This window comes from Oncorhynchus clarkii, unplaced genomic scaffold, assembly GCF_045791955.1.
Source record: "Oncorhynchus clarkii lewisi isolate Uvic-CL-2024 unplaced genomic scaffold, UVic_Ocla_1.0 unplaced_contig_10532_pilon_pilon, whole genome shotgun sequence".
Lineage (NCBI taxonomy): Eukaryota > Metazoa > Chordata > Actinopteri > Salmoniformes > Salmonidae > Oncorhynchus > Oncorhynchus clarkii.
Genome location: NW_027261121.1, coordinates 391,907 through 417,258, shown reverse-complemented (window position 1 = coordinate 417,258; position 25,352 = coordinate 391,907). Strand labels below are relative to the sequence as shown.

At 47.0% G+C, this 25,352-nt stretch overlaps 4 protein-coding genes across 4 annotated transcripts in view; all 4 read right to left on the bottom strand.

Annotated features, from left to right (window-relative positions):
• The window catches only part of LOC139404950 (serine/threonine-protein kinase 31-like), a 28,563-nt gene extending 20,804 nt beyond the window's left edge, over positions 1-7,759 (bottom strand). Inside the window, exons 1-9 of the mRNA XM_071147497.1 lie at positions 7,741-7,759; positions 7,591-7,643; positions 7,321-7,419; positions 7,158-7,226; positions 2,744-2,902; positions 2,471-2,593; positions 2,167-2,378; positions 1,914-2,064; positions 1,689-1,814 (exon numbers count right to left, since the gene is read on the bottom strand). Coding sequence (XP_071003598.1) covers positions 1,689-1,814; positions 1,914-2,064; positions 2,167-2,378; positions 2,471-2,593; positions 2,744-2,902; positions 7,158-7,226; positions 7,321-7,419; positions 7,591-7,643; positions 7,741-7,759 — 1,011 coding nt within the window. The remainder of the gene's footprint in view (positions 1-1,688; positions 1,815-1,913; positions 2,065-2,166; positions 2,379-2,470; positions 2,594-2,743; positions 2,903-7,157; positions 7,227-7,320; positions 7,420-7,590; positions 7,644-7,740) is intronic.
• A 1,404-nt stretch (positions 7,760-9,163) lies between these two features.
• On the bottom strand, positions 9,164-11,873 carry LOC139404951 (mitochondrial assembly of ribosomal large subunit protein 1-like). The gene is made up of 4 exons (XM_071147498.1): positions 11,492-11,873; positions 10,846-11,024; positions 10,502-10,583; positions 9,164-9,811 (listed from the first exon to the last, which is right to left on the bottom strand). The coding sequence occupies exons 1-4, from the start codon at positions 11,799-11,801 to the stop codon at positions 9,657-9,659; spliced, it is 726 nt and encodes a 241-aa protein (XP_071003599.1). The 5' UTR covers positions 11,802-11,873; the 3' UTR covers positions 9,164-9,656.
• A 341-nt stretch (positions 11,874-12,214) lies between these two features.
• Positions 12,215-19,388, bottom strand: LOC139404946 (sphingomyelin phosphodiesterase 5-like). Its single transcript, XM_071147493.1, has 7 exons — positions 18,102-19,388; positions 17,584-17,659; positions 16,138-16,278; positions 15,792-15,881; positions 14,668-14,731; positions 14,126-14,285; positions 12,215-12,952 (listed from the first exon to the last, which is right to left on the bottom strand). The coding sequence occupies exons 1-7, from the start codon at positions 19,278-19,280 to the stop codon at positions 12,842-12,844; spliced, it is 1,821 nt and encodes a 606-aa protein (XP_071003594.1). The 5' UTR covers positions 19,281-19,388; the 3' UTR covers positions 12,215-12,841.
• Positions 19,389-21,938: 2,550 nt separating this feature from the next.
• On the bottom strand, positions 21,939-25,128 carry LOC139404943 (speriolin-like protein). Its single transcript, XM_071147490.1, has 6 exons — positions 24,963-25,128; positions 23,896-24,096; positions 23,364-23,488; positions 22,520-22,728; positions 22,450-22,456; positions 21,939-22,142 (listed from the first exon to the last, which is right to left on the bottom strand). Exons 1-6 carry the CDS (start codon positions 25,126-25,128, stop codon positions 21,987-21,989), a joined length of 864 nt encoding a protein of 287 aa, XP_071003591.1. The 3' UTR covers positions 21,939-21,986.
• Positions 25,129-25,352: the final 224 nt, after the last annotated feature.

Below are 25,352 nucleotides of genomic sequence, written 5' to 3'. Positions count from 1 at the left end.
TGACAGGTGTGGCATATCAATTAGTGTATTAAACAGCATGATCATTATACAGGTGCACCTTGTGCTGGGGACAATAAAAAGCCACTCTAAAATGTGCAGTTTTGTCACACAACACGATGCCACCGATGTCTCAAGTTCTGGGGGAGCATGCAATTGGCACGCTGACTGCAGGAATGTCCACCAGAGCTGTTGCCAGAGAATTTAATGTTAACTCCTCTACCATAAGCCGCCTGCAACATAGTTTTTGAGAATTTGCAGTACGTCCAACCGGCCTCAAAACCACAAACCTTGTGTAACCACGCCAGCCCAGGACCTCCACATCCAACTTCTTAATTTGATGAAACTGTGGGTTTGCACAACCAAATAATTTCTCAGGGAAGCTCATCTGCGTGTTCGTCGTCCTCACCAGAGACTTGACCTAACCAGTTTGGTGTCGTAACCGACTTGAGTGGGTAAATACTCACCTTTGATGGCAACTGGCATGCTGGAGAAGTGTGCTCTTCACGAATGAATGTCCCAGTCCTTCCATTGCCTCATACTTGCCAGACATGTTACCCATTGAGCATGTGTGGGATGCTCTGGATCGACGTGTACGACAGCGTGTTCCAGTTCCCTCCAATATCCAGCAACTCGGCACAGCCATTAATGAGTTGGACAACATTCCACAGGCCAATCAACAGCCTGATCAACTCTATGCGAAGGAGATGTGTCACTCCGCATGAGGCAAATGGTGGTCACTCCAGATACTGACTGGTTCTCTGATCCACCACGCCCCTATTTTTTTTCTTTTTTTTTTACCTTTTCTGTTACCAACAGATGCATATCTGTATTTCCAGTCATGTGAAATCCTTAGATTAGGTGTGGTGAGGGTTGAATGTGCTGTGGTGAGGATTGAATGTAGACTCGTTAATGTGATGTGGTGAGGGTTGAATGTAGACTCGTTAATGTGCTGTGGTGAGGGTTGAATGTGCTGTGGTGAGGGTTGAATGTAGACTCGTTAATGTGCTGTGGTGAGGGTTGAATGTAGACTCGTTAATGTGCTGTGGTGAGGGTTGAATGTAGACTCGTTAATGTGCTGTGGTGAGGGTTGAATGTAGACTCGTTAATGTGCTGTGGTGAGGGTTGAATGTAGACTCGTTAATGTGCTGTGGTGAGGATTGAATGTGCTGTGGTGAGGGTTGAATGTAGACTCGTTAATGTGCTGTGGTGAGGGTTGAATGTAGACTCGTTAATGTGCTGTGGTGAGGGTTGAATGTGCTGTGGTGAGGGTTGAATGTGCTGTGGTGAGAGTTGAATGTAGACTCGTTAATGTGCTGTGGTGAGAGTTGAATGTAGACTCGTTAATGTGCTGTGGTGAGGGTTGAATGTAGACTCGTTAATGTGCTGTGGTGAGGGTTGAATGTGCTGTGGTGAGGGTTGAATGTAGACTCGTTAATGTGCTGTGGTGAGGGTTGAATGTAGACTCGTTAATGTGCTGTGGTGAGAGTTGAATGTGCTGTGGTGAGGGTTGAATGTTGACTCGTTAATGTGGTGAGGGTTGAATGGTTGATGTGCTGAGGATTTAATGTTGACTCGTTAATGTGCTGTGGTGAGAATTGTATGTTGACTTCTTAATGCTATGTGTTCATGAGCAGGTGCTCAGGGACAATTGACTAGTAGAAATCTGCTCCATACGACACCAGTCTCACCTGCACTTCCTGTTTGGCAACTTGCAGGTGTTTCTCCAGCTGCTCTAAATGGTTCTGGAGTGTGTTCCTCTCCACTTTCCATCTCTCTGCCTCTTCAGCATAATTAGCAGTCTCCTCTTTCAACTTCTGAAATGACAACACAAGACGATACTCATACATAACTAATGTCCTGGAAAGCTTGCCGTGTGAGTGTGTCAGTGTGTCTCTCCACTCTGTTTGTTCAACCTGGAGCTCTGAGAGGCTGTCTGTCAGCTGGTCCTCCCTGCGCTGGGTCTCTCGTTCTGCCTTCAGCCTCTGGTTCTCCTCCACCAGCTCCTGGTCCATCTTCTTCTTCATTAGGTTGGCAGCATGCTGGGCTGTGGCCTTGCTCTTCTCCCTGAGCAGGAGTTAAAACACACAGGCTGACAGAAAACACAGTCCTAGACAGACGGGTGTCTTACTTCATTATCCCAGAGGAACAGACAGACAGGTATCTTACTTCATTGAAAGGGGACTCTGGTCGGGGAAAGCAGGCCGTAGTTTGGGCATGCAGACTGTAGAGCCAGGCATGTCCCCATCCCCCTGGGGGCCAGGCCAATCCAACACTCGCTGAGGCCACGGGCAATGGGACTCCTGCAGGGCCCGCACAGAAATGGGGCCCTCACGGTTACTCCCCGGGAGGGTGAACTTGGCAAACTTCATCTTCAAAACCTAAGAGAGCATTTTATTGTCAGTTTTCAAGATGTGCCTTGAGTCATAAAAACTCCTTACAGGACATAACAGACAGAGGTTTGTTTGAGGACCTCTTCACCGATGTCCAGGTTTCCCTGAAAGGCCTGGACCAGGACGGTCCCGTCCAAGCAGACAGACTTCTTCTGGATGCGGACCTTTTTCCCATAGATCAGATTCTGAAGGAAGGCCTTTCCCTAAAGAGCAAAACAAGACAATGCACATTTTGTGAGCAGAAGGACTCATACTAAACACGAACCCTTAAGATAAGAATCCTATTTTGCGAGGGGGACCTGCCATATTTCCACATAGACATTAATGACAGCACATGGAGAGGAACTGAGTACCTGCAGGAAATGTGCTGAGTCTTGGTCAGTGGACACATTGAAGCCCTGGAACTTGTACTTCTTGGCCAGACAAGGTGCCTGTAGATCCCCTGGCAGCTCCACCAGAGCTGACCGACTGACAAACTCTGTGTTCCCATAGTCAATGTAGGACACGTGAAACTGGACACAAGGTGGAGATTGGAATGTCAGGCTGCATCCCAAATGACATCCTATTCCCTATATAGTGCACTACTTTTGACCAGGGCCCATAGGGATAAGTAGTGCACTATAGGGAATACGGTGCCATTTGGAAACAATGTTTATTTTAAAGACAAGTTGGATACATAATCAGTCAGCACCACAGCCAGACTCCTCACGCCAGTCAGCACCACAGCCAGCCTCCTCACGCCAGTCAGCACCACAGCCAGCCTCCTCACACCAGTCAGCACCACAGCCAGCCTCCTCACGCCAGTCAGCACCACAGCCTCCTCAGGTCAGTCATCACCACAGCCTCCTCAGGTCAGTCATCACCACAGCCTCCTCACGTCAGTCATCACCACAGCCTCCTCACGTCAGTCATCACCACAGCCTCCTCACGTCAGTCATCACCACAGCCTCCTCACGTCAGTCATCACCACAGCCTCCTCACGTCAGTCATCACCACATCCTCCTCACGTCAGTCATCACCACATCCTCCTCACGTCAGTCATCACCACATCCTCCTCACGTCAGTCATCACCACAGCCTCCTCACGTCAGTCATCACCACAGCCTCCTCACGTCAGTCATCACCACAGCCTCCTCACGTCAGTCATCACCACAGCCTCCTCACGTCAGTCATCACCACAGCCTCCTCACGTCAGTCATCACCACAGCCTCCTCACGTCAGTCATCACCACAGCCTCCTCACGTCAGTCATCACCACAGCCTCCTCACGTCAGTCATCACCACATCCTCCTCACGTCAGTCATCACCACAGCCTCCTCACGTCAGTCATCACCACAGCCTCCTCACGTCAGTCATCACCACAGCCTCCTCACGTCAGTCATCACCACAGCCTCCTCACGTCAGTCATCACCAGAACCTCCTCACGTCAGTCATCACCACAGCCAGCCTCCTCACGTCAGTCATCACCACAGCCAGCCTCCTCACGTCAGTCATCACCACAGCCAGCCTCCTCACGTCAGTCATCCCCACAGCCAGCCTCCTCACGTCAGTCATCCCCACAGCCAGCCTCCTCACGTCAGTCATCCCCACAGCCAGCCTCCTCACGTCAGTCATCACCACAGCCTCCTCACGTCAGTCATCACCACAGCCTCCTCACGTCAGTCATCACCACAGCCTCCTCACGTCAGTCATCACCACAGCCTCCTCACGTCAGTCATCACCACAGCCTCCTCACGTCAGTCATCACCACATCCTCCTCACGTCAGTCATCACCACATCCTCCTCACGTCAGTCATCACCACAGCCTCCTCACGTCAGTCATCACCACAGCCTCCTCACGTCAGTCATCACCACAGCCTTCTCACGTCAGTCATCACCACAGCCTCCTCACGTCAGTCATCACCACAGCCTCCTCACGTCAGTCATCACCACAGCCTCCTCACGTCAGTCATCCCCACATCCTCCTCACGTCAGTCATCACCACATCCTCCTCACGTCAGTCATCACCACAGCCTCCTCACGTCAGTCATCACCACATCCTCCTCACGTCAGTCATCACCACAGCCTCCTCACGTCAGTCATCACCACATCCTCCTCACGTCAGTCATCACCACAGCCTCCTCACGTCAGTCATCACCAGAACCTCCTCACGCCAGTCATCACCACAGCCTCCTCACGTCAGTCATCACCACAGCCTCCTCACGTCAGTCATCACCACATCCTCCTCACGTCAGTCATCACCACAGCCTCCTCACGTCAGTCATCACCACATCCTCCTCACGTCAGTCATCACCACATCCTCCTCACGTCAGTCATCACCAGAACCTCCTCACGTCAGTCATCACCACAGCCAGCCTCCTCACGTCAGTCATCCCCACAGCCAGCCTCCTCACGTCAGTCATCCCCACAGCCAGCCTCCTCACGTCAGTCATCACCACAGCCTCCTCACGTCAGTCATCACCACATCCTCCTCACGTCAGTCATCACCACAGCCTCCTCACGTCAGTCATCACCAGAACCTCCTCACGTCAGTCATCACCACAGCCAGCCTCCTCACGTCAGTCATCACCACAGCCAGCCTCCTCACGTCAGTCATCACCACAGCCAGCCTCCTCACGTCAGTCATCACCACAGCCTCCTCACGTCAGTCATCACCACATCCTCCTCACGTCAGTCATCACCACATCCTCCTCACGTCAGTCATCACCACAGCCTCCTCACGTCAGTCATCACCACAGCCTCCTCACGTCAGTCATCACCACAGCCTTCTCACGTCAGTCATCACCACAGCCTCCTCACGTCAGTCATCACCACAGCCTCCTCACGTCAGTCATCACCACAGCCTCCTCACGTCAGTCATCCCCACATCCTCCTCACGTCAGTCATCACCACATCCTCCTCACGTCAGTCATCACCACAGCCTCCTCACGTCAGTCATCACCACATCCTCCTCACGTCAGTCATCACCACAGCCTCCTCACGTCAGTCATCACCACATCCTCCTCACGTCAGTCATCACCACAGCCTCCTCACGTCAGTCATCACCAGAACCTCCTCACGCCAGTCATCACCACAGCCTCCTCACGTCAGTCATCACCACAGCCTCCTCACGTCAGTCATCACCACATCCTCCTCACGTCAGTCATCACCACAGCCTCCTCACGTCAGTCATCACCACATCCTCCTCACGTCAGTCATCACCACATCCTCCTCACGTCAGTCATCACCAGAACCTCCTCACGTCAGTCATCACCACAGCCAGCCTCCTCACGTCAGTCATCCCCACAGCCAGCCTCCTCACGTCAGTCATCCCCACAGCCAGCCTCCTCACGTCAGTCATCACCACAGCCTCCTCACGTCAGTCATCACCACATCCTCCTCACGTCAGTCATCACCACAGCCTCCTCACGTCAGTCATCACCAGAACCTCCTCACGTCAGTCATCACCACAGCCAGCCTCCTCACGTCAGTCATCACCACAGCCAGCCTCCTCACGTCAGTCATCACCACAGCCAGCCTCCTCACGTCAGTCATCACCACAGCCTCCTCACGTCAGTCATCACCACAGCCTCCTCACGTCAGTCATCACCACAGCCTCCTCACGTCAGTCATCACCACAGCCTCCTCACGTCAGTCATCACCACAGCCTCCTCACGTCAGTCATCACCACAGCCTCCTCACGTCAGTCATCACCACAGCCTCCTCACGTCAGTCATCACCACAGCCTCCTCACACCAGTCATCACCACAGCCTCCTCACGCCAGTCAGCACCACAGCCTCCTCACGCCAGTCATCACCACAGCCTCCTCACACCAGTCATCACCACAGCCTCCTCACACCAGTCATCACCACAGCCTCCTCACGTCAGTCATCACCACAGCCTCCTCACGTCAGTCATCACCACATCCTCCTCACGTCAGTTAGCACTACATCATCCCGAGATAAACTAAACAACAGCCTGCAGTGTTATGTCCCAGGGGGGGTTTACACACCAGCTACAATTCCAAATCTATTACATGTCTAACCACTTAACTTCCATACCAGGATCTCATCACCACAGCCTCAGATCATACCAGGATCTCATCAGCACAGCCTCAGATCATACCAGGATCTCATCACCACAGCCTCAGATCATGCTTGTGTCAGAATGACATCAGCACAGCCTCAGATCATGCTTGTGTCAGAATGACATCAGCACAGCCTCAGATCATGCTTGTGTCAGAATGACATCAGCACAGCCTCAGATCATGCTTGTGTCAGAATGACATCAGCACAGCCTCAGATCATGCTTGTGTCAGAATGACATCACCACAGCCTCAGATCATGCTTGTGTCAGAATGACATCACCACAGCCTCAGATCATGCTTGTGTCAGAATGACATCAGCACAGCCTCAGATCATGCTTGTGTCAGAATGACATCAGCACAGCCTCAGATCATGCTTGTGTCAGAATGACATCAGCACAGCCTCAGATCATGCGTGTGTCAGAATGACATCAGCACAGCCTCAGATCATGCTTGTGTCAGAATGACATCAGCACAGCCTCAGATCATGCTTGTGTCAGAATGACATCACCACAGCCTCAGATCATGCTTGTGTCAGAATGAAGATATGAACCACAATGATACATTGATAAGCACCCTCACGCTTTTCCAGACTGCGAGATGGTCAGCGTGTCCCAAATTCCCCATAGGGCTCTGGTCAAAAGTAGTGCACTTTATAGGGAATAGGGCGCCATGTGGGTAGTATCCAGACACTCATCGACTCACATTATCAGTCTGCTGCAGGACCTTGCACCTGTACCAACAGCTGTCCTCAGAGAAGACTGCCCCATAAATCTAGATGCAAACACAAGATAGATGCAGTATGAATCCAATGATAATGGTTTCTCTCTTCTCCATCACTCCAAGTCTAGGTTCTACCTTTCTTTACCTTCTGAGGATTGGGACTTCCAAGTACCCTTGGGGCTGTTGGGCATTTGTCTGCCAAGCCTTTTCTTATGTTTTCAATGGCTTGATCGTCCTTGACATTCTACAACACATAACAAACAAACAGAATGGGAGTTTACTGTGTACATGTTTGGGTTACATTTCTTTGGTGTTCTTGTGTAAATCAAATGGATCAATCAACAGGTGAAATGTTCAACCAAAGTTCAAACGTTAATTAATTCAATAGTGGTATGTGCTACGTGTAGTTAGCTACCTGTGCCCAAAACGTGATGGCGTCCAAAACGTGTGTTACACCAACAAGCTCCACTAAAATGAAATGAAACCAGTATTAATACGCGAAGGATATTTTTCATAATTAAGTGGATAGTTTTAGAAATATTTAGACGACAAAAAGAATACTCACTATTCTCACCGTCCATCATTCATTGGTCTATGTTTATAGGTTGATTGGCTGTGATGTAAAAAAAACACAACATGATAATGCGCTAGAATGCATGGCTACGGCTCCCTGTCTAGGCCAATGTGAAATCTATCCATTTATAAATTCAAGTTTTTGGAGAAATCATTTGTTCTAAAAAACAGATGTTGTCCATGAAGTTACCGTGGAAACAGACAAACATATTTTTAATTACAGTAGGTCAACCTAATAATCTCACCTGTTTGGATCTTGATATGGGTCTTCTGTAAACCTCATGCTGAGGTCAAGCGGTTCATGGAAAAACCGGCCCCTCGAAGACACATTTTTTCTGTGATACTCTACAGTGGGTCTCTTAGCAGGTGTAAATAATGTGTAGTACATATTAAAGCGATAAGGACGAGGGGGTGTGGTATATTGCCAATATACCACGGCCAAGGGCTGTTCTTAAACCTGACGCAACGCGGAGTGCCTGGATACAGCCCGTAGCCGTGGTATAGTAGCCATATACAACAAACTCCCGAGGTGCCTTATTGCTATTATAAACTGGTTACCAACGTAATTAGAGCAGTAAAAATACATGTTTTGTCATACCCATGGTATAGGGTCTGATATACCACGGCTGTCAGCCAATCTGGATTCAGGGCTCAAACAACCCAGTTTATAATAGTTTAATATTGAATACATCATACTGTGTAAATAAAGGTACATTTGTTATTCAACATGATAGTTGTTTTTTTGTGGTGTAAAGTACTTAAGTAAAAATACTTGAAAGTACTACTTAAGTTGTTTTTTAGGGGGGTATCTTTACTTTACTAATGATAATTTTGACAACTTTTACCTCCCTACATTCCTAAAGAAAATGTACTTTTTACTCCATACATTTTCCATGACACCCAAAAGTACTCATTACGTTTTGAATGCTTAGCAGGACAGGAAAATTGTCTAATTCTCACACTTATCAAGAGAACATCCCTGGTCATCCCTACTGCCTCTGATCTGGAGGACTCACTAAACACATGCTTCGTTTGTAAATAATGTCTGAGTGTTGGACCAAGCCCCTGGCTTTCCGTAAATTAAAACAAGAAAATGCTTTATATAAGAAATGTAATTATTTATATTTGTACTCAAGTAGTATTTTACTGGGTGACTAACTTTTATTTTAGTAATTTTTTCTTACGGTATCCTTACTCTTACAAGTTTGAAAATTGGGTACTTTTTCCATTACTGATCGTTCTGAAGTTACAAGGAGCTGCACAAGACCATATTTTGTTTAGCTTAATACACCGACTATAGCCAACAAACATCTGTTCTGTTGTTTATATACCAACTCTGCACCAGATGTCACTGTTACCATCTACTGAATGTAATAATGTGTGGCCAGCCAGGAGTCATCATGAACAACACAATATCTTATGAAAAGGATTTTATTAAATTAATTATTTAATAAAATTCATTTTCTGATGAAATGCCCAAACAACCATTGTCACTGAATCCCCCTCCCCATCGCATCAATACATCTCAAAACACACAAAAACACCCTAAACCCCTAGCTACATTCCAGTGCAAACACTAACAACCATGATTGTAAGACACTTCTTGTGTCATCTAGTCTGCATAGCAGACTGGTTTATAATGGTAACAAAGATCAAAGCTTAGAGGACAACTTCAATTTACAGGCTGAACTCAACCAGTAATAGCAGTTTTCAACATTTGGAATCAGCCCCAAATGGTACACTGCTTTTCTCTACATAGTGCACTACTTTTGACCAGGACCCATAGGACTCCGGTCAAAAGTAGTGCACTATAAAGGGAATAGGGTGCCATTTAGGAAGCAGACTCCAGAAGTGTCTCTTCTTTTCAATAAATAACACTCCAGTTTCAACAGTTCTTTAATTGTTGAGTCACTTGGTGACATCGGCTCCATATATGAAGTCCTCTGGGAGCGTCTCAACAGGGATGGAGCTCAACTGTTCATCAAGAGAACGTAGTGTCCACAGCTTCTCCAGTTCATACACCTCTCTGGTCTCTGGTAGCATGAAGTGGACCACCATCCTTCCTACAGGGAGGAAAGGAGAGAGAGAGAAGGGAGAGAGAGAGAGGGGAGACAGAGAGAGAAGGGAGACAGAGAGAGAAGGGAGACAGAGAGAGGAGAGAGAGAAGGGAGACAGAGAGAGAGGGGAGAGAGAAGGCGGACATAGAGAGAGGGGAGAGAGAAGGGGGACAGAGAGAGAGGGGAGAGAGAAGGGGGACAGAGACGGGAGAGAGAGAGAGAGAGAGAGAGGGGAGAGAGAGAGAGAGAGAGAGAGAGGGGAGAGAGAAGGGGGACAGAGAGAGGAGACAGAGACAGAGACGACAGCAATGGGATTAGCAAGTAAGAAATTTACATTTTCACCTTATTACCCACGTGTATAGCTTCCATCCCTCTCCTCACCCCTACCTGGGCTCTGCACACAGACAACAACAGTCACCCACGAAGCATCGTTACCCATTGCGCCACAGAAGCCACGGCCCTTGCAGAGCAAGGGAAACAACTACTTCAAGGCCTCAGAGCGAGTGACGTCACCGCTTGAAACGCTATTAGCGCGCACCACCGCTAACTAGCTAGCCATTTCACATCGGTTACACACATATCCTGAGAAAATATATCAGTGTAATATTTCTAGAGACCATCAGTGTGTTGTTTCGGTAAATGATTCTAATCGTCATGCACTATAATCCACAGCCAGGAGTAGATCATCAAACATACCAAAGTCAATGCACATCCAGTCTTCTGCATCCTTTCCCTCAATCTTGGCATGTGGGTCCCGGTCTTTCTTCATATATTTGTACTGACAAAATATAACATGTATTACAACACAGTGGTGCCAAATGTACATGGCATTTTCTGCACAGCTTTGACCAGCAGCACCATTATTCACATGTTCCAAATACAGTTGCAAAATTTCAGTAACTCGTCCGGAAATTCCCAGGTTTCCTGCTTATCCCTTCGGATTCTGTGATTCTTCCTACCAGGATTTCTGGAAAACCTGGTAATTTGGGGAAAGTTACCGGAATTTTGCAAACCTACAATTGATCCAATAAAGGAATTACCACTTTAATGGCGTAGAGGGCCATGGCACGGAGGTGTCTTGAGGAGGACCCGCTGACAACGATGAAGTAGTCTGTGTACTTGATGTCCTCAGGCACCTTGATGACACAGATGTCTGCTGCATTCTCCTGGCGGAGCAGGGACACCAACACGTCGAGGTTAAAGTCCTCCTGTGGGTTTCCTACAGCAAGGGGAGAGGGAGGATCATCACACTAAACAGTCCTTCAGTATGTTCATTCGTAATACACTAGCCTGGGTGTATTGTATCAGTAACAAAGTAAAGGAAGTTTCGTTTAAAATGTTACATAGAATCTATCCTGTGAAACATGTTTTGGAAGGATTCAAGCTAAATATTGACTATAACTGATTTCTGTGGAATGGAAAAGGAGATGCATTTATGCATTTATTTTTTGCCGGTATTTATAGTAGAATGTTTTGGAGGTGAGTAAACTCCGACAGTTATCCCCATATCCCCAGCTTTATAATTGGTCTACAGAAAAGTGTCATGCACAAGCCTGTAATTTCGAAAAAAATTAGCTTAGCTAGATCAGATAGTGTGACTTTGTAATTGAATTGGGTGCCTTGTAACCATGTAACGTTACTCACACTACTGACGTTAGCTAGCTAGTTGATTTTAGTTCTACTTACTTTGGCTTGAGTCACTCTGCATCTCATATTCATCTTGTTGTGCCAGAAGCTTGCCAGGGGTGTCCGACTTTAAAACATTCTCTTCAGCATGTAAATCGGCGTAATATCGTCTAATACCGTTGTAAAATGCAGAGAGATGTGGATGCAATTGCTGAGAGGCAAGAAATGTATAACGTCGATACAAGAATGTTGTGCTGCGTCGCGCTTTTGAAATTAAACACGCACCTCTAACGACACCAGTATACCCTCGAAGAACATTATGTGAAAGTATCTGAGAGACAAATTGCCTAGAACAATGTAGTACATACATGATTTAGCTATCGTGTCATTGCCATTAAAACGCAAGTAATTTTGGTTTGTTTTTCAAAGGACTGTCTAGAAAAAGGAAGTGTTTCTGATTCCAGGACTCTGATTGGTTGAGGTGGTTTCTTCGCTGTTTACTCCTCCTGGATGCGCTTTACCGCCGCCTAATGTACAGGAGTAAGACTTTGTGAAGAAGCGAAACAAATAATATTGCGCTCGTTTCAGCTATAAAACATATTTAAATCGCTCTCTAAAGCCATACAATCAACTTCTTGTAAAGGTTTCAGAATGCATCCATATTTATCAAACTGTGTTACTGTTTTTGGTTTAATCTGTTTCACCTCCCCATCCACACAGCAAATATTCTTCAAATATGTTTTTACCACCCTTGTAATCAGTAAGAGACTCAAACATTTGGTGCATTTCAGTGAGATCGTTTATTTTCCACAGGCATCATCGTGAAATCAGAGTGAAAAAATATAAAATATTTTCAGTACCAACAACTTACCAAAAGTAAGATTGACTGTATAAAAGTGAGTTACCAATGCCCCTGACCTGAAAAGGCCCACATATTACTCAGTGAGTCATGTCATTATTCAGCTTAGATTTGGTCTCTGTATGCAGCACGCGCAAATCAATATCGGTTTTAATCCAGCAGCCACCAGACAATGGTATTGTCCAAAACTGTACCGTATTCCCCATAGGGCTCTGACAAATGTAGTGCACTATATAGGGAGTCATTTGGGATGCCTTACCATCTCTAGATAGGGAATAGGGTGCCATTTGGGATGCCCATTCCATCTCTCTGACTGAGGATACAGGCCAGCTCACCCGCAACATAACCCCTTGGCATTTTTCATTGGTCTGTTTACTTTGTAATTGTTGTACCCGTGTGGTGTGTGTGGTGCATAGTAGATGCCTGCATCCCAAATGGCACCAATAGGACTTTGGTCAAAAGTAGTGCACTATATAGGGAATAGTGTGCCATTTGGAATGAAGTACATATCTTTCCCTTCTCCCCAAATGGATTTAGGCTTGGGTTGTCACTCATTCGGACTGGGCAGTGTCTGAGTCCAGGAACACATTGAGCCTCAGGCCCACTGGAATGTGGTCGGTGAGGCCAGCAAGCTGGGTCACAAAGGTGAACTCCTCAATTTCCTATAGGAGAGAAAGAAAAGGATGCAATAACACCAGAATTAATAATAGACCCACACGCTGTTGTGACGCATGCAGCCAGCCAGCCAGACCCACGCTGTTGTGACGCCTGCAGCCAGCCAGCCAGACCCACGCTGTTGTGACGCCTGCAGCCAGCCAGCCAGCCAGACCCACGCTGTTGTGACGCCTGCAGCCAGCCAGCCAGCCAGACCCACGCTGTTGTGACGCCTGCAGCCAGCCAGCCAGACCCACGCTGTTGTGACGCCTGCAGCCAGCCAGCCAGCCAGACCCACACTGTTGTGACGCCTGCAGCCAGCCAGCCAGCCAGACCCACGCTGTTGTGACGCCTGCAGCCAGCCAGCTAGACCCACACGCTGTTGTGACGCCTGCAGCCAGCCAGCCAGACCCACACGCTGTTGTGACGCCTGCAGCCAGCCAGCCAGACCCACGCTGTTGTGACGCCTGCAGCCAGCCAGCCAGACCCACGCTGTTGTGACGCCTGCAGCCAGCCAGCCAGACCCACGCTGTTGTGACGCCTGCAGCCAGCCAGCCAGACCCACGCTGTTGTGACGCCTGCAGCCAGCCAGCCAGACCCACACGCTGTTGTGACGCCTGCAGCCAGCCAGCCAGCCAGACCCACGCTGTTGTGACGCCTGCAGCCAGCCAGCTAGACCCACACGCTGTTGTGACGCCTGCAGCCAGCCAGCCAGACCCACACGCTGTTGTGACGCCTGCAGCCAGCCAGCCAGACCCACGCTGTTGTGACGCCTGCAGCCAGCCAGCCAGACCCACGCTGTTGTGACGCCTGCAGCCAGCCAGCCAGACCCACGCTGTTGTGACGCCTGCAGCCAGCCAGCCAGACCCACGCTGTTGTGACGCCTGCAGCCAGCCAGCCAGACCCACACGCTGTTGTGACGCCTGCAGCCAGCCAGCCAGACCCACGCTGTTGTGACGCCTGCAGCCAGCCAGCCAGACACACACACACTGTTGTCTTTCCTAGAACACATCCTCGTGGTGTTCCAAGCAATCATTTCAATAACACAGGTGGAGGTCAGGAGTGTGGAGAGGAGAACATGAAGGAAGTGGACTCTTCTATACAGCTGAATGAGATGGCAGGTATCTGATAGCTAGCTCATGCTAGCGAACCAGAGAGGGGAAAAGTATGGAAACACCTACAGTTCGGCAGTGCTTGGAGATGGAGCTCTCTCTGTAGAGGATGTAGTCGATGCGGCGCCCCACCCAAGGCTGACCCAACTCAGGGTAGACCATGGGACAGCCTTCCAGGGCCACAGGAGAGGAGATGTACTGTTTCCTCAACTCCTCTCTCTCCAGGGTCCTAGAGACAGGGAAGGGATCAGGGGAACGTAGGACATGTCCCAAATGACACCTTATTCCATATCAAATCAGATTTTATTGGTCACATACGCGTGTTTAGCAGATGTTATTACGGGTGTAGCGAAATGCTTGTGTTTCTAGCTCCAACAGTGCAGTAATATCTAACATACACAAAGTAAAGGAATTAAAAATATATATAGTTGGACGATCAATGTCAGAGCGACAGACTAAGATACAGTAGAATAGGATAGAATACAGTATATAAAAAAATATGTAAACATTATTAAAGTGGCCAGTGGTTTCAATGTGTTGTAGTGCACTACGTTGTTTTGACCAGGGCCCATTGACTACATCCAGTGAATGCAGTCTGAGGGATAGCATACCTTTGAAGATTCTCTGGGGTCCTTACATCCTCATGATACAGAGTAGGCTGTTCCAGCAAAGTGCCTGAACGATATAACATAAGAAAAAGTTCTCAATTTCTCAATGTGCCTTGTTAAAAAAAAAAAATCAAATAAACAACCTTACAAGACATAAAACAACTGACAATATAGTTAAACATGGGCTGGGGCCTGTACAGGAGACTGACTATACAAGAGGTTCAAAACATTATTCATGTCACAATATAGTTAAACATGGGCTGGGGCCTGTACAGGAGACGGACTATACAAGAGGTTAAAAACATTATTCATGTCACAATATAGTTAAACATGGAGCTGGGGCCTGTACAGGAGACGGACTATACAAGAGGTTAAAAACATTATTCATGTCACAATATAGTTAAACATGGAGCTGGGGCCTGTACAGGAGACTGACTATACAAGAGGTTCAACACATTATTCATGTCACAATATAGTTAAACATGGGCTGGGGCCTGTAGAGGAGACTGACTATACAAGAGGTTCAAAACATTATTCATGTCACAATATAGTTAAACATGGAGCTGGGGCCTGTACAGGAGACTGACTATACAAGAGGTTCAACACATTATTCATGTCACAATATAGTTAAACATGGAGCTGGGGCCTGTACAGGAGACTGACTATACAAGAGGTTCAACACATTATTCATGTCACAATATAGTTAAACATGGGCTGGGGCCTGTAGAGGAGACTGACTATACAAGAGGTTCAAAACATTATTCATGTCACAATATAGTTAAACATGGAGCTGGGGCCTGTACAGGAGACTGACTATACAAGAGGTTCAACACATTATTCATGTCACAATATAGTTAAACATGGAGCTGGGGCCTGTACAGGAGACTGACTATACAAGAGGTTCAAAACATTATTCATGTCACATAAATGTGCACAAGACATCAACAAATGTTTGATTGTTCCTAATGACTTGTAGGCCTGTCTGTCGGCTATGTATCCCAAATGGCACCCAATTTCTAAATAGTACACTACTTACCTATGGGCCCTGGTCAAATGTAGTACCACTGTGTAGGGAATAGGATGCCATTTGGGACGCAGTATAAAGATAGTGCAACAGTCCAACTCACCAATGACCCAGGGCTTCTCCTGGCCCGGCCCGGCCCTGCAGGGGTCTCTGTACTCCTCAAACAGACTGTGCTTCTGTTCTAGACTGTCATCTGACCAAGGACAAACACGCAGAAACATGGAACAATGTGGAAACCTGTTGCACGACATCAAGCCCACACAGATACCCATTTATAGAAGACAAACTGCATGCAGAGCCAATGTACTCTGTACATAGACAGAAAGATATCCAAAAATGACACCCTATTCCCTATATAGTGTACTACATTTGACCAAGGCCCATAGGGTTCTCATCAAAAGTAGTGCACTTTATAGAGAATAGGATTCAATTTGGGGACGCAGCCGTACCAGGTGAGCAGTTGTCGAAGTTGAAATCCCCAGAAAGCACGTCAAACACGACCACCTCATCAGGCTTGCTATTGGTCGCCTGGAACTCCTGGATCCACTTGGTGAGCATGTTGAGCTGCTCACAGCGGATCTCCCCTTCACCTGCTCAGCCAATCACAGGACACAGTTATCTCAACCACTACAATACCAGCAGAGAGACTGGTGCTGGACAGATAATTACTGCATCCTAAATCAAAGTGTATTGGTCACGTACAGGGTTAAGCAGATGTTACAGCAGGTGCAGTGAAATGCTTGTGCTACTAGCTTTTAACAGGGCAGTCAAATGTCAAAACAAGTACACAAATAACAAAACAAATGTAAGAAACAAACCAATTAACGGTCAGATTCTGGCTTGAAATATACTTATTCCTGTCACCATATTAGACCTTATTGATTACCTTGACATGTACAAAAGACCTGTATGTTAGGGGTCAACGAAGGAAGAATAGGAACTTTGTTTATGGATGTTATTGCTGAATAGTAATATTTCTAAGGAAGTTGCTGTGGAACTAGGACCAGGAGGGATGTGGAACTCAACTCAATAAGGGTGAACAGTTGAAGAGAAAATCCATCTCCGGAGACGAGCTAACTACAGTCCTCTCTCACACACTTCCACGCTCTAATGAAGGTTCTAGACTCATGCAGGGCCATGACAACACCAGTAAGAGGAACAGGTTTAGTTCCTGCCTAGCAACAGAGACGGATTGTTTTTATCTCAGTCATAAAAGGAGGTGACTCCTAGTCAGAAGGTATAGATATGTACTTGTATGTTGTGCTTGCAGCGGAGGCACCCAGTGGGTTGAATAAACGTGGCTTGAGCTTTTCTCTAGTCGTCCGTTTGAGTTTTTACTCTGTCTGTTCAGAACCTAAACACAACACTATCATAAAACAAACGCAATCTGTGCACATATACACACACACCAAAAATATATACTAAGAGAGATATGTACAGCAGTAGACACTGTATATTACAGTGAGCTATGTCAGGATTCCAGTATATAAATGTGTGGTGTGCATAAACAGTGTAGATAAAACAACATGAGCTGGTGCACAGCCAGAATAATAGTTTGTGTGGAGGTGCTGACTAACGACAAATAAATGATAAAACAACATGAGCTGGTGCACAGCCAGAATAATAGTTTGTGTGGAGGTGCTGACTAACGACAAATAAATGATAATCAAAATAAAGAAAGTCACACACTCCCTGTATAATCTCCCAGCAATTTAATGTGTATTTACCAACGTTTCGGCATCACTGTGCCTTCCTCAGGGTGCATTAACAGTGTAACTACAATGCAATGTACAGTAGTAGCTAAATTATAATGAGCTATGTGAGAAGTTGTGCTGTAAATAGAGGAGAGGAGGCCATTTTGGATTAAGTTTAAAAAATGAATGAAGATGACTTGCCTTCAGGTGCATGGAGGTGTGTGCAGTTAAAATATCCAACCAGCTTCTTCTCTTTCTGATTCTGGCCAACTAGCACCTGGGAACACCCACAAACCATTACTTCACCTACTGGGTATGAACTGCGTTCTTGTTGATGATGTTATTGTTTAACCCATGGTAAAATGGAGCGGCCGTTATCATTACAATAACTGACAACAGTAACTCAATACAGTAGGAGCGTTAATGGCAACCAGATGACACTACATTTACCAGACACTCTTCTCCAGAGAGACTTAGTCAGTGCTTTCAACTAAAGTTAGTAGGAAAAAAACAACCACATATCACAGCTATTTTAAGCAGAAAAAAACCCAAAGTGCAGGCGAGAGGTGAGAAAGACAAGAGCTATAATGACAGTGAGTGGCATAGAATTACAAATTAGAACTGTATTTCTCCTTAATCTAATCAAAATGGCTGCCAATATCAGCCTATTGACTTCATCCTCTCTAGTAGTGTAATAGGATCTCTGTGGTGACTGGTACCTTGGCAGAGAGCAGGCCTTTAGCAGCCAGGGCGTCCTCCCCCCGGGCGTTAGGGAAGCAGTGGTACTGGGCCTCCAGCACTGGGTAACGGCTGGCCAGGAACAGGCCGCTGTTGAAGAACTTAAAGGAGGAGCAGCTGCCGGGAGGCTGGCAGGCGTACACCCCTACATCATACAGTATGTGGTTGAACAGGGGCCCCAGGGTGTTGGTCAGCTTCACAGCTGCCCTCTTGTCAAACACCTCCTCCAGACACAGGATGTCCACGTTGGCCGGGAAGAGAGAAGACACCTCCCAGGGCACGTCGTCTGGCCCAGCCTGACCGCGCTGGGCGACCCCCTGAGTGAGTAGGGCCCGCGGAGGGTTCCTGTGGCCCTTCCGGTCCTGCTGGTTGGAGTTGTGGTTGGTGTTGATGACGGGGGCGGGAGAATGGGAAGACTCCTCAGTGTCGTCACAGGGCACGTACACCACATAGTTTGAGTCACTGGGTTTGGGGGGTGTCGTTGTTGGGACCGCTCCGTCAGCTTGGTCCTCGTCTGAATGAGCCTGGGGTGGTGGCTGGCAGGCTGGGTCTGTAGCGCCGTATGAGGCAGGGCTTGTGGTCGAGGGGCCGGGGAGCAGGCTACTGGAGGGGCTGAGGGTGCCACAGCTACTAGGAGAGTCCACGAAGATGCGGATGTGTGGCCGGTTCACGCCCTGCACGATGCTCCGGCCGATGGCGGTGGCACGGCGCTGCGTGTGCCCCAGGTTGTTGAAGCGCGCAATTCCGTCCGGCAATAGGCACAGGTTGGCAGTAGCAAAACCAAAAGTGGCCTTGTTGGCCCCTGCCTCAAAGCCCAGGTTCCTCTCCCCCTCCTCAGCTGGTGCTGGCCTCGACGGGGGCTCGTGGTGGTAGGAGAAGGGCCTTCGGGCGGCCTGGAGGGGAGCCCAAAGCAGGAACCCCAGGAAGGCCAGGGGAGCCGTGACCAGGAAGAGGGCGAGGAAGAGGATGAAGCCGAAGAACACCTTGAGAGGGTGGAGGTAACACTCCTGCTCGTGCCGCTGGGTGCGTTCCAGGCTCGTGGACATGCAGACGGCAATGAGGCGGTCCAGGAACCAGAAGCAGGGCAGGATAAGCCCCCAGCTCACTGCATGCAGGCCCTCCACAAAGCTGTTGGGGAATGGGGACTCCCGCAGAGACATGCCTCCCTCCTTCAGTCACCTCTGGACACAAATAGGGAGATCAGGCATCAGGGCTCCCAGCTGCTCACATCACTCTGGTTATTCACCATCTGACTGAGACTCTGCAATCTACTGGAAGTAAACGTAGAAGACAACACACAGACAGGACACGTAGAGGGTGTTTTCAGACCTTTCCTGGTTCGACTAGTGAGGTAAATCAATAGTGCTTGAAGTTGCATGGTTGTCAGGGAAACCAGAATCAACCCAATGGGGCTGGGCGACAGCTGGTGCGTCATAGTACACGGGATCAATTGGAGTAGAAAGGCAGATTACATTGGCTTACTGGGCTGCGCGCACATGAAGGGCTGGGTTGGTGGATAGACATACAGACATTGTTGGAAAGGAGGCAAGAGGAGAAGAATATACGGGTATTTTACCCAAACTACTGTTAATCCAGACGACACCATCTGCACGAATTCACTAATCGCTATAGCGACAGATGTGTAGTGTGTAAAACTAGTGGTCGATGCAACGTTCAAAATAGTCCACAAAAAGTCTCCAAAAAGACCCCACACATTCCGACAATGACGCCCGTCCTGAGTGCCAGCATTTCTGCTGACACCGTCATGCCAACCAACATCGGTCATGAATGAATGTGATATCGATTGTGTCTCAAGTTTTCGTTGTGTGTGCTTGTTACTTTGAAATGATCGACTCGCCCCAAATGCTGTTCTCTGACGTGGCGTGGTTAGCTAGCTAGCCAGCTAACGTTAACTTGGAGCACTAACGTTACCTGGCTAATTCAACCAGTTTGAAAATGTTCACTAATTTGGGCTAGGTAGCAGGTGCTCACATGCACAATGTATCATTCATGAACAAGACAATTTTGTCTTACACGTTTACATAGCCACACGTTCGTGGACTAATGTTAGCCACTAGCTAGCTAAAAATAGGTTATCTGGTTAGCAAACGTTAACATGAGCTATGCACCTTTATTCTTACCTGTCTGTATAGAAGAGTCCACTTCCTTCATAAAATGTGAATTTATCCGTCTAAATACATGTAAGCATGGCTACTGCTAAGTTGGCCTTATCATGCTGTGGATATTTTTAATTCAATATTCCTGTATAAAACAGAAGACAAGGATTCCAGCGACCAGTGTAAGACTAGTCCCGCGCGGGGAGCAGCCAACTCCAGTCTAGACAGTTTGCGCGTGCATGCCGCTTATTTTCCACCGTGTGCGTGCTCGTCTGAAATGGCAACCGAGTTGAACATATTTCCTTATACGAACAGTATAAGGGTTTATAGGTATATGGGGTTATTAAGCGCGGATTCGCGCTTATAAACCCAGGGTCGTTACGATATTGAAAGGCAACAATTTCAAAGATTTTACTGAGTTAGTGTTCATATTAGAAAATCAGCAGTCAACTGAAATAAATAAATTAGGCCCTAATGTATGGATATCACATGACTGGACAGGGTGCAGCTATGGGTGGGCCTTGGAGGGTATAGGCCCACACCCTTGGCAGCCAGGCCCACCCACTGGGGAGCAAAGCCCAGCCATTCAGAATTAGTTTTTCCCCACAAAATGTCTTTAAGACAGACAGAAATACTCCTCAGCACCCAGCATCCAGACGATCCTGCAGGTGAAGAAGCTGGATGTGGATGGGCCGGTGTGGTTACACATAGTCTGTGGTTGTGAGGCCGGTTGGATGTACTGGCAAATTCTGTCAAATGACATTGGAGGCAGCTTATGGCAGAGAAATGAACATTCATGTCTCTGGCAACAGCTCTGGTGGTTCATTCCTGCAGTCACCATGTCTCAAAACTGGAGACATCTATGGCATTGTGTTGTGTGATAAAACCTGCTCATTTTAAAACTGGAGACATCTATGGCATTGTGTTGTGTGATAAAACTGCTCATTTTAAAACTGGAGACATCTATGGCATTGTGTTGTGTGATAAAACTGCTCATTTTAAAACTGGAGACATCTATGGCATTGTGTTGTGTGATAAAACTGCTCATTTTAAAACTGGAGACATCTATGGCATTGTGTTGTGTGATAAAACTGCTCATTTTAAAGTGGCCTTTTATTGTCCCCAGCACAAGGTGGACCTGTGTAATGATCATGCGGTTTAATCAGCTTCTTGATATGACTGGATTATCTTGGCAAAGGATAAATGCTCACTAACAGGGATGTAAACTAAATTTGTACACAAAATTTGAGAGAAATAAGCTTTTTGTGTGTATGACAAATGTCTGGGATTTTTTTATTTCAGCTCATGAACCATGGGACAAATATTTGACATGTTGTTTAAACTTTGTTCAGTGTAAATGAAAATGAGTCGTGTGACTTAAACAGGCTGCTTTTTCTTTGTTGAAATGCATTTTAAATGGCCCAAAGAGCCCTGGAAGTATTTATTCTGTCCAGGTTTTTCCATGTCTGTCATTTAAATATGGAAATATAATGGCAGGTAATACATGTATCACTAGCCACTAAACTAGCGCTTGTCTCCAAAGCAATAAAAGCTTAGACACGTTAAGAGTTGGGTTTGAGTCATTTGTTTATAGTGTATAACCTTGACTCTCCACAGACGACTGCTCTGCTGTGGAGGGAGGTGGTGTCAGTGGCTGTCTCAGTCTAGCTCTGGTCCGAAGCGTTTATAAAAGACTCAGAATCAGCAAGCTGCACGTAACACCCTGGACCAGAGCTGTTCCCAGCCCGTCTACCAGAGGAAGAGGGGCTTGCCGTCCTGCCTGGCCATGAAAGAGAGGCAACTGAACAGCAGCAGGAGATCCTTCAGCAGTTTGGAGGGGGCTGCGTTGATAACTACTCTCCTGAGGAAGTCCGGGCTGTTGAGATTAGACTGTTGTTTATTGTCCTACAAGAGGAAAATCCTACTACAGCTCACACATTACATACACAAACCACACATTACATACACAAACCACACATTACATACACAAACCACACATTACATAAACCACATTGTAACATGGCAGCAAACAAACAACAGTAAACAGCCCCCCCCCCCCCCCCCCCCCCCCCCCCCCCCACACCTGCACATATAGGAGGAAGCAAGCTTCATAGAATTGTTAATGATTCATGGTGATAAACCCCCCCCCCCCCCCCGGGATGAAACTCCTCCTGAAGCGTGCAGTGCAGCCTTTACAGTAATTGTCTGACACCTCCAACCTGATGGCAGGGAAGCTGAGCTGACATCACAGCCGAGCTGGTACCCTGAAGGGACTACATCACCACCTGTTGTATCCCAGCTCCCGGGTGCTGTATGAGTCAGCCCTCTGCTTCAGGATGCCGTAGGTGTTGATGATGAACTCTGTGAAGGGGGGGTGGAGAGTCATACTATAGCCTAGCTGCTTCAGCTTGGCCATCAGCTCAGTGTAGCGCTGGGACAGCTGGAGCCTGTAGCCCTCGTCCACCTTCCCCGTCAGAGGGTGTGTGGACACCTGAGGAAAAGGGGGAGGGTCAAGCCTTTAGTTTGAATGAAACACAGATTGTGAGTCTCATATGGCACCCTATTTCCAATAGAGTGCACTACTTTAGACCAGAGCCCATATAGGGCTCCATTTGGAATAGGGTGCCATTTGGGACAGACACGCAGTCAAAAGTAGTGCACTATATAGTTTAGAGGGTTCCATTTGGGACGCAGGCAGTCTCATGGGAGTGAGGGATTAGCCTGTAGAGTTTCTAATCCAGTTATACTGTAGATGTCATTATCCAACTCTCTCTTACACATTTGTTTAGAACAGATTTGGAATAAACTTCTTAGGAAAAGGAAAACCATTTTGACCTGGGAATAAACCGGTTTGGGAGGCTTTGATTTCCATCTGTGTGTGAATGATTGAAATATCTACATGGCACACAACCACACCCTGTTGTTCAACTAGTCTATTATCCCTTAGCTGACAGAAGGAAGGAATAATGTTGTTCAACTTTCTTATTATTCAAAAACTGGAATGTCTGCCTTTTGTACAAAGGACAACACACACGCACGCACGCACGCACGCACACAAACACACACACACACACACACACACACACACACACACACACACACACACACACACACACACACACACACCTGAATGATCTTGTCTCGTATATTGAGCACAGTGAACCCATAGAGTCTGTTCTGGCCCTGGAACACATAGGACAGGATCCTTCGATCCAGCTGGAAGGCTATCTCCCCCACCAACCGCTCTGGATCTGAATCAATAAACACCATTACAGAACCAATCTCTGAATCTGCATGGATTACTTCAATAGACCTCATTACACCAACATCAACATTCATCCACAGCTAGTTTAACAAAATGTTCCTATTCTAAACAACATCCCAGAAGGCATCCTGTTTCCTATATTGCGCACTATTATTGACCAGAGCCCTATAGGCCCTACTCAAAAGTGATGCACTATATAGGAAATAGGGTGCAATTTGGGACCTATACAATATACAATAGTTTTGAATACATATTTTTCTATGCTCTTCTGCTATTGCAATATTGTCATAATCAGCTCAGTTGATACAAAATGGTGATTCAATTTCTGACTGACATTTTTCTCTTAAGGATCATGTCACAACATTGTAATGAGCAAACGACCATTTCACGCACCTTTCACCTTCTGAGACATGACGTAAGAACAGCTTGCAGTCTCTTCATGTTCTCGTGGGACTGTGCACATGCAGCTCTTGGTGTAGGACTCCAGGTTAACCGGGGAAGACGTTCTGTGAGGATGTTTGTCCGATTGATGCAGCTCATGTTTGAATCTGTCCTCGTCCACGATGTCTTGCCACTGAATAGTTGTGTTCCTGCCTGTGGAAATTCACACCAGAGTCAATTCTAAATGCAAAAAGGGTGACAAATGGAGACAAAAAGACACCAGGCAAAAATAATAAGCAAATATATATGCTCTCCCCATCCTCCCTCTGCTGATCTCACTCAAGCCATGGGTTGCTGAGACCTCGCATGCATCAACCAATGGCTGCGTGTGAGGTCATCGACTGACAGATTGCTATAACATATGATTTGGTTAGTCGATAGGTAAAATATCCATCCAGGCGTTTTAAGATCTGGCAACGCCTAAACAATGGAACCATGAACGTTCTCAACCTTCAATCTCTTGTCCTTAGATCAACTCATGAACTTAATGTTGTTTTTAAATAGTTTTTGTTGTTGTTTGTTGTTGCTTTACATCACTATGAGATTTCTTTATGTAATGAATAGAGCTATATACATTTATTAAATGATAGTCATTTAGCAGATGCTCTTATCCAGAGCGCCTTACAGGGTGAAGTGCCTTTCTCAGGGGCACAGACATATGTTTCATCTAGTCAGCTCAGGGATTCGAACCAGCATCCTTTCGGTTAGTGGCCCAAAGCTCTTAACCACTAGGCTATCTGCCACCCTTAATATTATATGTCCAATATTTTAGCTGGTGCTTTGCTAGGACCTGCATGGCAGTACTGATATGCAGGGTTGGGATTAATTACATTTAATTTCACGCCGTATAGTGTAAATCCAATTCCAATGTTTCCGTTTTTCCAACCCTGCTTATTAATTCTAACGGTCCGGACGTGTCACATGTCTTGGACGTCCTCTAGTGACAAAGAGCGGCACACGCACCACCATCACCCACATAGATGGAGATTGCAATGCGTAAACCATACTTGAACAGTTACCTGTCGATTCCCTGAGAGTATCGCTGGTTAGAGCGGAGGTTTGCAGTTTGGACTTCAGGTCAAAGTTTTCCTTCATCAAACCAAGCCTTATTTTGAGATTGTCATTCTCGTACCGCAGTTTCTCATTCTCCAAGCGCAATGACGCACCGCCCCCCTCTGTATCCATAACCACCCAGAAACACTTCTCCGACTCCAAGCGCCTACTTCAGGCGTTCAGACAATTGAGACACAACCCGCAAGTTTGTGGACCCTTTCCGCCTGTCTTATAAATCAAATCCTCAACTGAAATAGGTTATAAATAGCATCATAATAGGGTGTCAGAACGTTCGATTTAACTTGACACCGGTGTCATAATTACACATCGAACATAATTATAGAATCTCCTTTATG

Bases quoted from the DNA above. Each gene is read 5' to 3' on its own strand.
- LOC139404951 (XM_071147498.1), bottom strand. From the start codon at position 11,801: ATGTATGTACTACATTGTTCTAGGCAATTTGTCTCTCAGATACTTTCA. The intron at 11,025-11,491 runs GTAAGTAGAACT...CCCTTGCTGTAG, and splicing joins GCAGAGTGACTCAAGCCAAA to GAAACCCACAGGAGGACTTT. The intron at 9,812-10,501 runs GTATGTTTGATG...TCCTCCCTGTAG, and splicing joins CTGGATGTGCATTGACTTTG to GAAGGATGGTGGTCCACTTC.
- LOC139404946 (XM_071147493.1), bottom strand. From the start codon at position 19,280: ATGTCTCTGCGGGAGTCCCCATTCCCCAACAGCTTTGTGGAGGGCCTG. The intron at 16,279-17,583 runs GCAAGTCATCTT...TTGGCTGAGCAG, and splicing joins ACACCTCCATGCACCTGAAG to GTGAAGGGGAGATCCGCTGT. The intron at 15,882-16,137 runs GTACGGCTGCGT...GTCCTTGGTCAG, and splicing joins CTTCGACAACTGCTCACCTG to ATGACAGTCTAGAACAGAAG.
- LOC139404943 (XM_071147490.1), bottom strand. From the start codon at position 25,128: ATGGATACAGAGGGGGGCGGTGCGTCATTGCGCTTGGAGAATGAGAAA. The intron at 23,489-23,895 runs GTGCGTGAAATG...TTATTGATTCAG, and splicing joins CATGTCTCAGAAGGTGAAAG to ATCCAGAGCGGTTGGTGGGG. The intron at 22,729-23,363 runs GTGTGTGTGTGT...CCTTTTCCTCAG, and splicing joins TACGAGACAAGATCATTCAG to GTGTCCACACACCCTCTGAC.